This window comes from Sceloporus undulatus, chromosome 1, assembly GCF_019175285.1.
Source record: "Sceloporus undulatus isolate JIND9_A2432 ecotype Alabama chromosome 1, SceUnd_v1.1, whole genome shotgun sequence".
Classification (NCBI taxonomy): Eukaryota; Metazoa; Chordata; class Lepidosauria; order Squamata; family Phrynosomatidae; genus Sceloporus; species Sceloporus undulatus.
Genome location: NC_056522.1, coordinates 159,387,395 through 159,400,608, shown reverse-complemented (window position 1 = coordinate 159,400,608; position 13,214 = coordinate 159,387,395). Strand labels below are relative to the sequence as shown.

At 39.9% G+C, this 13,214-nt stretch overlaps 1 protein-coding gene across 3 annotated transcripts in view; it reads left to right on the top strand.

Annotated features, from left to right (window-relative positions):
- Positions 1 to 13,214, top strand: part of SIL1 (SIL1 nucleotide exchange factor) — a 64,573-nt gene that overhangs the window by 28,514 nt on the left and 22,845 nt on the right. For all 3 annotated transcript variants that reach the window (XM_042445002.1, XM_042445000.1, XM_042445001.1), the window contains exons 6-7: positions 1,824 to 2,015; positions 4,617 to 4,738. In XM_042445002.1, coding sequence (XP_042300936.1) covers positions 1,824 to 2,015; positions 4,617 to 4,738 — 314 coding nt within the window. The remainder of the gene's footprint in view (positions 1 to 1,823; positions 2,016 to 4,616; positions 4,739 to 13,214) is intronic.

The window sequence follows — 13,214 nt, the reverse complement described above, 5'->3', positions numbered from 1 at the left end:
CCCATTGAATAATAAGAGGCTTGAGTGTCCATGTTTACCTCCTAGAACGGAACCCCTTCAGATGGGAAGGTCCACTGTAACACAAACCTCAGAGACTTTCCAAAGCTGATTGGAATGCATTGCCTTCCTCTTTGCTCATCTACTCATTTAGAGCTCAGTTATTTATTGATTGGTTAGGTAAAAGATGGTGAAGTCAGAAATGGAAATGCTCCATTGAACACTGATATGGAATAGTCTCTCCCCTTCTGTTTGTGCAGATTCTGCGGCAAAGTCTCTACTGATTTTGGATGGGCAGACATCTTGTCAGATTTAATTTCCGTTCTCTAACAAAGATTACAACATCTAATTTTCCGCTTTGATGTCTCTTTGATAACCTAATCTGTTCAGCAGTTTTAATTGCTAACTACCTTGTAGAGCTAATACTAAATCTTTAAGAAAACATTATTGGTAAATAACAAACAGTTCTTGGGGCTTGTAAATCAAGGTGTTTCTTTTTTAATTACATTCTGACAGCTGCTTGACTTTGAACATGGGAAAGTAATTTCACCTTTCTTGAGGCTATTGTCTGTTTTAAAAACTGATCATACGTTATATTCTACCTCTTGTGTAATCTAAGTAATTCAGTGGGCTATTTCCCAGGAGCACTGTAAGAAATAAGGCAGGGACTTACACAACACTGTAGCTCCACTTCTGTGCTCTGAAGCTAGAAATACCAGTTTACTGAATTTGGATGACAGTAGTATGTAACATCCCTCCTTCTCTGATTGTACCACCCACATGAAAAGTTTTTAATGCAGAAGTAAGAGATGAGATATAATATATGGGTTCCCACCTATGGCTAAAACAGGCATAAGGTGGGAGATGTGTGATTTTTAAAAAGTTTTATAAGCAAAGTGAGTGCAAGATAGATATGAACTGGATTAGGACAAATGGCTTTGGGAGATGGGTGTGTAATTCTTTCTCCCCACAAGCCATAGTCCTCAGTGGGGCAAATGGTAGCTTTGATGAGAGAAAGGTGATGGGGATGTTGGGAAGATGGATAAATTAATGCCTTTCCAAAACAATTTGTTCATAGAATCATAGAGTTTGAAGGGACCCCTTAGGCTATCAAGTTCAACTTCCTGCTCAATGCAAGACCTCCAGCTAAAGCATCCCCAGCAGGTAGCTGTCCAGCTTCTTTTTGAAGATGTCCAAAAAAAAAGAGACCCCACCACCTCTCTATGCAATTTGTTCCAGTTATGAACCTGTTACTGTTAAGAAATTGCTTCTAATTTCAATTGAAATCTACCCTCCTGTAACTTATAACCATTAGACCTGATCATGCCCTCTGAAAGTAGTAAACAAGCCAATACCCTGCTTTCTGTGAAGCCCCTTAGTTATTTAAAAAGTGTGATCCTGTCACTCCTATAATCATCTGGCTGAACGTGCCCAACTTTTGTATGTTTTGTTCTCCATACCGCTTATCGTCCTTGTTGCCTTCTCTGAACTGGGCCCAGTTTGTCTATATCCTTCTTAAAATGAGGCACCCAGAAGTGAATGCAGTTCCTTTCCTATACACTTTTAAATTTAAAAAAACCCAACTCCAGAACTGTGCCCTTCCATTTTGCATATGTTTTTCTGTTAGATGAAATACCTGTCTGTCTAATTGGAACCCATAAGATTATATGTGGTTGTTTGTTTTCCCTTGTCTTAATAGGGGTTATTTGTATACACCTAAACCCACCTACTGCTTTGACAAGTTTTGAGGAAACAAAATAATTAATCATGACAATGTTTATCTTTGGCGTGTGCTATTTTGGTTTGTTTTCCCCATCTTTCCCCAGGCTCATCAAGAAGATGTCAGGAAAAGGTTCCGTCCCATTGAAAAGCTTAAGGAAGAGTTCAGGGAGCTCAATCTGCACCTAGAAACAGATTCTGAAATTATGATTAAATTAATCAACACATTCAACAGTTCTGCTTCAACCCTGGAGGAGAAAATAAGAGCACTTTATGATCTTGAATATTATGTTCATCAGGTAAGAACATTCTAAAAAGCATTAGCAGCTGTTTGTATGATACCCAGGGAATGATGGAAGCATAAAAATAGATTTCTTGCAGTAGCAGATGTTGTGGAATTGGGGTACTCTGTTTCTCTTCTCATGACATTTTATCTGTACAGATGTATGCTTCTGCAATTCAGATGTGAAATCAGGCAAATGACTTGTAACATTTGGAAGCTGCCTTTTTTCTATGTCCTTCCAAACACACATTCAAGCAGTCTTTTAAAGATGATAACAAATGTTCATCAGGTCTTCCTTGGAACCTGATGAGGGTGTTTTGAATGGCAAGCCTCATGGTCTGAGAAGCAGAGAGTAAATACCTCCTAAGAATGTGCTGTGTCCTTTGCCACTGGATAACCAGGGCTCACTTCTGCTTACCTATGACAAAAGGAGAGGCTTTTCAGTTACCAGCTATAGTTTTTAAGATTTGAGCTTTGACAAATATCACTTTATAAACTGAGTGATAGATTTTTTTGTTCATTCATCTGTTCCTGAATAGAATGTCAGAGGATCTTGGATCAAAAACCTAAGCATATTTAGCTAAAGGAGACCTACAGTGAAACCAATAAGCCTTATAGTGTTGCCTCCAGATTTCTGTTAATACAAATTTCGGAAATTCTTCCTTAAGCAGAAAAGCAGGGGAATTTTGACGGAAGCTAAAAGAGATTTAATATGGCTGACAAAACTTTCTTTCCACACATCCTTAGTTTAAGACCCTTCTGATTTTTAAGGTAGATTTTTAAAGTCCAATTCATAGCTACTGATTCTTTTTGAAATATTTTGATTAAAATTGTTTAATAACCAAAAAATTCTCTACATGCACAATAATGGAGAAACACATAAAAGGATGATGGGCTATTGACTGACAAACAAAGAATAATCACAGTATAATAATTACTCATGTAATGTTTCATACTCTACAAGAAGAACTAATTGATTAAACAGTAAGATCACTCCACAAAGTTTGATCTGTACGTAGAGCTAAATAAATTGGATCACTTGATCAATGGATACTGACTTTTGTACCTCTGATTATTTTAAATTTGACTAGCTTGGTCTTTCTATTCTTTATCCCCACCTATAATATATTTGTAGAGTGTAGTTTTGCTAGTCAGCTTTCTGTGTTGTTTTCAGTTCTAAGCTGACCAGGTTCTGTGCTCATAACAAATTCTTCCCTTCTGCTATTACCTTACCTGAATTCATTTGTACCTCTTATAGCTGGAATTAATAATCATCCTGAACCTGAGTGCTACAATTTCAATACCAAACACTGTATGAGGCTTTGCCTTTCCTTTGAACGGAATTACCATTGCAGCATTTTTTTTAAGTAGGCAGGCCTCCCCTAGTTCATCAAGGCTAAAATTCACATTCTGTGTTAACACGTCAGACTGTTGGCTCAGTCATCTTACGATCAATATTCCAAGCTCTGTTTCCAGCTCATTCGTTCTAGCTGATGAGTTTCTAGTCAATAATACAAATGCTTATTGTTAGTCCCCAAGTATTTCTAACCCTCTAACCCTGTCAGTTAAATTAAAATTTAAAACATTGTGTAGGGATAATGGATAACTCCCCAGGTTCCCAACAACAGTCTCCTACACAAAGAAGAGTGTTCATTTTGCTTGATAGTGATTCTTCTTCTATTAGGTATAATATCTGGGGAAGGGTTTCATAAGCTAATCACACAGTTTGAACTTTGAGCAATTCTTTCTGTATTTGATTGCAGCCTTAGGGCCAGATCCAGGGTTCAAAATGTTTCTGTGTGTGGAGCATGGAGTGATTTTCTCCAAGCCTTCCTATAACTCTCTGAGTTTACCCAAAAAGTTAATTCAGAACAGTGTGGGGAGGTGGCATTGCTTTGGAGAGAGGAAGGAAGAAGTGGTGAAAATAATCTCTCCCCACTATTGCTGCAGCTCCACTAGATACCCATGCGGGCTTCTACCATGTAGGGGTGAATTGAGGCTGGGATGTGGGTGCACACATAAATCCTGTCCCTGAATATCACCACAGAGCCAACAGCTTTCCAGACCTTCAGGCACAGTATGCAAAGATAGGACTATGTAATCAAACATGGTTATAAAACTCCTATGATCAGAAACCCTGATACATCTAATTTCTGATTATGGGAGCTCTGTAAGCATTATCAACTTGAATATGTTGTTGCATTCAGCATACAGTGACCTTTGGGTGCAGGGCTTATGTGTATACCTCATGCTCCCCTCCAGGTTAGGCCTACAAGTAAGCAAGTGAACTCTGGCATAGAGTTTACTCAGTTCCTTCTGAAAATGGAAAAGAGCTTTCCGTTTGGATGAGGGACGCTATGGAGCCAGCCTACAATGTTATTTCTTCAAGAATAAAATGTGATCCGTAAGGAGGTGGTATTTTATGACTTGAAACAAAATAATTTGTTTTAGTTTTTAAACCTTTTAAAATTAATCTCATAGGGTATATGGAACATGCTTTATGTTTTTAGTTGCATACTTCATTTTTATTCAAATTATGAATACCCCACCCCCAAAAAAGAACATTCACAATGACATAGCCTTATCTTACACAAATATGGAACTGAATCTTTTCCAGGTGGACAATGCAAAAGATTTGCTTTCTCTTGGTGGCTTACAACTTCTGATAAATGGGCTGAACAGCACTGAACCGCTAATGAAGGAATACATATCCTTTGTACTTGGAGCAGCACTATCAAGGTGAGTGTGTGTGTTTGTGTGTGGGGAGACCTCTGTGAATTTGACAGGAAGGAAAGAATAACCACTAGAAACAGACAGCATCTGACTGCCCAATTAGACAGGGTGGTTACAGATTTTGGCAGGATTCTGTGTGGTCAGCTGTGCCTGGTGCTCCTGTTATCAGAAGTGATCAACCTAAACATGATTAAAGGTGTCCTGTAGTTGCTAGGCAACTGCACAAGGTTGTATCTCCCTTGGATCTAACAAAGCAGCTGTCCAGCTGCTGACGGGCCTTTGAAGCAGCAAATGAACTGATCTCATCCAAATGTTTGGGCAGTTGTTTTTAGGATGCTGACCTTTGTGACAAAGAACCAAGACCTTGGAGTGAACACTGTGGGGATTAGATGATAATTAGATTTTAAAATATTGTCTTGCTGCAAGGACTCCAAGCCTCTCAGAAACAAAGCACTAAGAATGTCTTTGTGAATATAGCAACAAGTCAAAGCATATTCTAATCTCCATTCAAAACCCTCAAAAACAAGGATGGAGAATGTGTGGCCCTGTAGAAGTGGATGCACTGCAATTCCCATCAGTCCTAGCTAGCCTAGCCAGTAGTAAGGGTTAATGGAAGTTGCAAGTGAACATCATGTGGAAGCGACATTAATATATCACTATACAAAAGGCATAGTATTAGGCAAAACATAGTCATCAATATATTAGTCACAGGTGAATAACACAGCCTTGTTGGACTTCCATTTCTATTCATCCGAATTAGCATAGCAAATGATAACCATGAAAGATGTAGTCCAGCCACATCTCAAGTACCACATATTCCCTAGCTCTGATTTAAGAGAATGGCGATGGCAAACCCCCTCTGAAGAAACCTGCCAAGAAACCCCTGTGATAGGCTTGCCTTAGCCAGAAATGACAGGAAGGCACACCACCACCACCACCACAACACATTTTTCATTTCCAAAAGGAAAAGAACAGTTCAAAGAAAATGACTCTGCAAATTCCTCTTGGGTTTTCAGTTGTGGGTCCTATGCCTGTCTGCTGTTGTCTGTCATAATCCCCAGGTAGGGTCACAGGAATTTTCCATTACTTGGATAAAATGTTCAAAGAATTGAAATCCTATTTCATGTTAAAGGCACCATTTATATCTGCCCTTCTGAGAGTAAAACTTGGATCACTGGTTGGAGTGTAAGCTTTAGGACATGCCATACACACTTAGATTTTAAACTGTCACTTGAATCTATTGTGGCATGATAAGGGTAGTGGAGCATTTCTACTCATTTCTACTCATATTATTAATATGAGGAAATGGAGTGGCATAGTTCCATTTTGCAGTGGTATATATTTCATGATTCTATGTATTATTGACCTGCCTCTGTCCTTTGGGATTTGATATTAGGTTTATCAACTAGACATTGTTGCAGGGGGAAGATAGAGCTTTAATTTTTTTTGTCTGCTTCACACTCTCTCTGTGATATCAAAATAAACTGCATGTAGATTTGCAGCTTATGACTATAGCAATGTCACTGTTTTCCCCTGCACAAGCTATGCACCATCTTCACCTAATGAAGAAGCCCACTGAGCTTTGAAAGTTAGCATAATGTTTTTGTGCCTTCTGGTTGTCCTGATGAAGGTATAACTATGTATATTGCTGTTTGGATGACCTAAACACCCTAAAGGCACCAGATCTTGTCTGAGCTTGGAAGCTAAGCAGGTTCCTGGTTAGTACTTGAATGGAGAAACCACCAAAGAATACCAGTTGCTGTAGGCTATATTTCAGAGGAAGGAACTGGTATGACCACCTCTGGGGATTCCTTGCCTAGGAGAACTCTGAAATTCATAGAGTTGCTATACATCAGCAGACCCACACACACAAACAGAGGCAAGTATGAGTCCCCATCTTTTGCCTTGGCTGCCAGTGGTAGCATATTGGCCTCTCTGGCTGTTGATGATGCCATAAACAGAGACGGTGTTAATTTGTTTTTGTTGTTAAGAGAGAACCTGATGAAGTTTCAGTTTTATAGAACGGGAATACAGTTGGCCCTTGGTATCCATGGATTTTTTTATCCATGGATTCAAGCCGCCACAGCTTTAAAATATTCAAAAATAGTATAAATTCCAAAAAAGCAAACCTTGATTTTGCCATTTTTATAAAAGGGACACCATTTCACTGTGCTACTGTATATACAGTGGTGCCTTGGGTTACGAAAGTAATTCGTTCCGCGGCCGCTTTCGTAACCCGAAAAGCCTTCGTAAGCCGAATTGCCATAGGCGCTAATGGGGAAAAGCCGCGATTCCGTGCGAAAAAGCTGAAAAAAGCACCAAAAGTTTTTTCGTAACCCGAAAAAACATTCATAACCCGGAACAATGATTCCCTATGGGATTTTTTCATATCCCGAAAATTTTGTAACCTGGGTATTTCGTATCCCGAGGTACCACTGTAATGGGACTTGAGCATCCATGGATTTTAGTATCTACGAGGAGTCCTGGAAACAAACCCCAGCAGATATCAAGGGCCCACTGTATAGCATTCTAGGAGGGTTTCCCCCTTTCCATCCCATTTGGGACCAAAACCTAGTCAGGCTTTCCTAGTTCTCTTCCTAGCCTTGACCCTGGAGCTTTTCTCCAGCATGTATATTGTGGGAGGGGAATAGCAATTGTTAGCTGCAATTCGAAACTAACTTAACTGCACCCGGTCATGGCATTCATCCCTTTTAGTGTTCCTTCCCTATTGTGACCTTCTGTGACTGATTGTCTGACAAGTGTGTTTCCCGATAAAGCGTTACTTCTCATAGGTATTCACTTTCAAGAAATGCTTTTGTTCCCTTTAGGAAGCATTTACTCTTCTGGGCCTGTTTACTGGGGCTTTCCACTATGCGCTTTAATTTGGCAGAGACCAGAAGGTGATAGGATCGAGCAAAAAAGAAATAGAAAGAGCGGGGGCTGCTGCCTTTCTTGGCCATTATTCATAACTCCTGCCACATAAATAACAGCTGCTAGAAACAATCCTGTATTCACAACCTCCTCTTCAGAAAGGCACCGAAGGGGAATATCCATGGCAACAGTTGCTGAGGGCAGGCCTTCATCACTGGAGAGCGTCATATTTTGCAGAGAACAATAGCAGCTACTTTGCAAATAAGTTTGCACACACCTTTCTGGGGAGAAAAGGGAGGATCCATGCTGAGCTAAGCTGGCCCCCCAGCTTCACTCCATGGGGTCTATATATATATTTAAAAGGGTTTGATCAAATTGCAGTAATTGTTATTCCATCCACAAAGTGATTTGCAAGTTGACTAATATGAGCAGCATTTTATTTGTTGGTAAAACTTGGATTAATCTTTGAGGAGAAATTAATGCAGTGGCAACCGCCAAAGACTGGAACCAGAGGGTTCTGGGGAAGAGAGCTAATCAACCCAATAGATACTGAAAATATGGAGGAATGGTCAAGTATGTACCTTGGTTCAGTGGTTTTTCGCCTTTTACAGGTCCTGGACCTCTTTGAGAATCTATTGAACACGATGATTTTCCCTCTCCCCAGAGCAATGCACTCAAAACATCATTTTCAAAGTAACAGAAATCCAGAGGAGAAAAAAAAATCCATATTTTTGTTCCTACTTCATGGGCCCTGTGAAGTCCATCCCCAGACCACCCCCAATGAAATGCCTCTGCTTTCGTTTCTGGTTGTTGGTGTGAATTATAGTGGTGGATGTGCTTCAGGGTGCAGTGAAGGGGAAACTGTAGAAAACCGATATTGGTCATAATTGATCCTACCCATTCTAAGAGGCTGAAATGAGCCTACTGGTTTCCATTGGTGGGCTGGCAGAGAAGGCTTTATTTATGGTACCCCATGTATGTTTTCCAGTTTAATGTACGGTAGTGATTTCTTCTATCAGGCATTCAGAGGCCTCCAATGCCAGTACTGGTACTGAAACAAATTCAGGAGCAGTACAGGACTGACTGAGGACCAGTAAATTGAAACTTATTCCCATCACATTTTAGGCTGCTGTTGACAAAGGGTTTGTCTGTTGTGGTTGATGGTGTTCAACCAATTCTGGAAGTAGTTGCACAGTTAAAAAAAGATACAGTGTGATCTCAGCTATTAATAGATCCTCTTCTGTCATTGGAGTGACAGTGATGTAGAGTGTTGTCTGTCAGCTAAGGCTGAAGAATAGACTGTCTGTGACCTTTTGTCAGACAGTGAAAATCTGGCTGTGGTTATTGGTATTCTAGTGACTTCCAAGTTGGATTATTGTAATATCTTCTCCATGGGACTGCCTTTGAAGAGGGTCCAGAAAGTACAACTATTTCAAAATAAGACTATTAGATTACTAGTGAGGGACAAGTTTGGGAAATCATAACAAACCTCTTTTGAAACAGAGGCACTTGGCTCCAAAGTCCCATTTCTGGGCTCAAAGTGCTACCCCTAAACAAAAAGCAGTCTGAATTGTCTGGTATTTCCTGTACTGAATTCATTACAGAACCGCCCTTTCACTAAGATCTTCATCTGCAGTTCTCCTCAATAATGCTGATATCTGAAGTAAGTTAGGTGATAGCTGCCAGAGAGACTTTGCAGTGATGGCACCATGCCTATGAAATACCCCTCCTCAGGAAGTCTCCAGGTGAAGACTGTTGTATTTACTCAGAATTGTAACCCTCTAAACTGTTCAGAGTTTTTATATAGGTTACGAAAAAGTGTTCATATGCATTATTCAGATAGAAGGTTCTGGGAGTTGCAGTCCAAGAAAATCACCTTTCCAAGCTCTGCTTCCATCACTTACTGTAGAGGGCAAATGGTTCTTTCTGAATTTGGCAATATAGTCCACACTATCAGTTGAGCTTGAGGTTTCTGCCTGCATTACTATCCTGGAAGGAGCAAAATGATACTGTCTTTCCTGTTATGTCTGTTAAGGGGATAGGTGTGCAGATGACTACAAAATGTTACTGGCAAATGTTCCATAAATAAGTCAACGCCTGGATAGGAGAGTTCCTGGGCATCCTGAGAATACCATCCTTAGTTCCAGGAAAGGCAAGTGGGATGTAAATGTAACTTCTTACCTAACGTTTGCCAAATCAACTAAAGAGAATCTGGCCCATTTATAATCCTTGTGGCGGGGCGGAATGCATCTGAATTGTTATGTCTTAACTTTTTCAGAGGGAAATTCTATTCTCTTTGAGCTGAAAGGCTGATCCTAGAATAAGATTCTGAACAGACATGGATAATAAGTGTTTGAATAAATCATCACGTTAATAGAAACAGAAGAGCCAGAGAGAAGCAGAAAAAGAGCGGGGATTCTTTTTAAAAAAATTAAGGAACAGATGTGGTATAAAGTGAGCAGATTATTCCATTAATCTGTGTAAATGAAATTCAAAGGAAATAACACTGGAGAAAGAGCCCCTTGTTAACGCACCACTTCTAGTGAAGGAAGGGTGTTCCATTAATAAACGTCACTGCAACACTTAAGAGGTACGGCCAGAAAGCTTCATGTGCCCTTTATGTCCTACACCTGACTGCCATTAGTTCAATTTAACATTAGTCACACTTCCCTTGCTACTGCATTGCTGATTATCCAGTATTTCCCCACCACTGCCACTCCGCACCGCCAAACATCCATCTGTCGCTTACAGGCGGTCCTGAAATGTTTATTGCACTGCAATATTAAGCTCATATGGTAGTTGGCACTGCCAGCTACATTCAAAGTCTTGTTTTGTCCCCATTGTTGTTTTTCACAACAGCTTTTCTCTTTGAGGAAAATTGGGGATTTCTGTTGCACCTCATGGCAAGCCGAATGTTGCATTTATCTTCAATTCTTACTGAATGAGGTCCGAAGTGTCATCCTTCTGTCTCTGCTCATATTAAAAGTGTACAGAAAAGATTTAAGAAAAACTTCTCAAAAGAGGGAGGCTCTTTCTGCTCATACTCCTCACCCATTGACCATGTCAATAATCACCTTAACAAGCATTATCGAGGCCTTGGTTTTCTCATTGACTCTTGTCTCCCTACATATTCACCAAAGCATATCACTTCTCCCTTTACAACAGTGCTTCCTAACCTGCAGTCCATGGCCCCTTATAAGATGGATGTGAATGAAGAGCAAAAAACGATTCCCATCCTCTTTTGGTTTCCTCCTTGTTACTCTGAAATTTTCCTGTCACATTGAATTTTGAGGGAAAATTTAGTCTTTTCAAGTGCTCGCTGTGTGTTTTTTTTCATTCCAAACTAGTCTATGGGAAGTTTCCAATGTAGTAAAATAATTTGTGTGCCAAATTTTGTTTACATTCATTGTTGTTGTGTGCGTTCGAGTCATTTCCGACTTCTGGTGACCCTAAGGCAAACCTAACATGGGGTTTTCTTAGCACGTTTCTTCACAGGAGTTTTGCCATTGCTATCCTCTAAGGCTGAGAAAATGTGACTTGCCGAAAGCTATCCAGTGGGTTTACATGACCAAGCTGGAATTCGGACCCTGGTCTCCAGAGTCATAGTCTAATACTTAAACCACTGACTACACCATGATGACTCTCATACTAATTAGGAATTTAAATCTTTGTTCCTTTCATTCTCAAATGCAAGACTAAATAATTTCAAAAGTTCTTTCTTGCTGGCAAGATTATGAGAGATTTTGCATATTTTCCAATGATTTTTTGTAGCATTTGGGGACTTATTGTCGAAAATACATTCGCAAAGAACTTGGAGTGTTTTGCACAAAAACAATAGTTTGTATGGAAAAGAATTATTTTTGTACAGAAAACAGTGTATTGCGCACAAAATGATGGTTTCGGCATGAACAAAGAAGGTTGGGTGTCTGGTTATTTCTTTATTTTCATAAACAGTTTTTCACAAAAGCCCCCCCTCCTCCCGAAAAAACAATTCACATGATGTTTTATCATTTTATTGATGGCTTGAAATACTGTGGTCAAGGATGGGAAAATTTGTAGGTATTTTTTTAATGTTCTTTAAGAATCTGAAACCAATGGAAGGTTTACAATGCTTTGTAATGTTATACATTTAAGGAATGGTCCTTTTGTTCCTTGGTGAAAACTCAGATCCAGGGCCTGGTCACCTTTTACTTGGATGACTGCAGTCTTCTCCGGATTTGCCATTCTCTCAGCTTCATCCACTCATTACTGTCTAGCACTCTGCTGCTTTTGAACCATTCACCTCTTGCATTATTCCAACCATGGGTGCATCTGCACTGTAGAAATAATGCAGTTTGATACCACTTTATCTGCCATGGCTCCATCCTACAAAATCCTGGGATTAGTAGTTTTGTGGGGCACCAGAACTCTTGGGAGAGAAAGTGGAATAGCGTGTAAAACTACAAATCCCAGGATTCCATAGGTTGGAGCTTCAGCACTTATAGTGGTATCACACTGCATTATTTCTACAGTGCAGTGTGTGAAACACACTGCAGAAATAATCCAGTTTGAGACCGCTTTCACTGCTCGGCTTAATGCTAGGGAATTCTGGGAACTGTAGTTTTATGAGACATTTAGCCTCCTCTGTCAGAGAGCTCTGGGACCACAATAAACTACAATTCCGAGGATTCCCTAGCACTGAGCCAGGGTAGTTAAAGCGGTCTCAAACTGGATTATTTCTGCAATGTGTTTTGGACCTAGATGTACCCTAGATGAGCCTCCCCTGTTTAAAAATAAAGGTATTACATCTTTTGAGGGTATGCCACATGTTTGCACTATAATGCTAGGTTTTCAAAACAAACAAAAGCATCTGAACTCCTAGAGAAGCAAGAGGGATCCTCTTTAACTAATTACTTGGGTTATCACTTAACGGCTCCAAAAGTTACTATCTTAGGGCCCGTACAGCACCTTCGGGTCACTTTGGAGGTATGATGTTTAAATGATGCATACGTCCTAAGAGTCTGGAAACCACATCAAAGCCATGCTCCAGTCCTAAGGAGACAGCATGAAACATAATGCGAATTAGCATTTGAACCATTTGGTTTTCGTCTTCCACTGTTGAGCAAGGCTACACTTTGTAACTAAAGAATGTAAAGACTCTTGTCTCTAAAGAGTCTTGAACGTATTTGGGGCCCCCAAAGGAAATTCTCGTTCAATCCCCAAATTTCTAGCATAGCAGAATGAGATATCCAAAATGGTTCACATCTAGAACCCTTATATTTGCTCAGTTCACATTCCCTTGGTAACTTTGCTGCCCCTTTGGGTGCCTGGACTGTATTTCTAAAGGTTCAACTGATGTTTTAAGTTACTGCAATGCTAGAAATTTGGAGACTGAAGGAAAATTTAATTGGGGTGTATGTGTTGGAAATCTTATTTGGGAGTGGGCAATACCCTCATTTTGATACCCTGTAGCTATAGCCTCTGTAAATTAGAATTCGAATATACAATATCTATTCCCCAGTTGTTAGAAATGGAACTGATTACAAGTAGCTCATTACTTATAACTCATTAACTGTGTACTCTAACTGGACAACACACAACTGTGTATGTGCTTTCAAGTTGTCTGTTGACT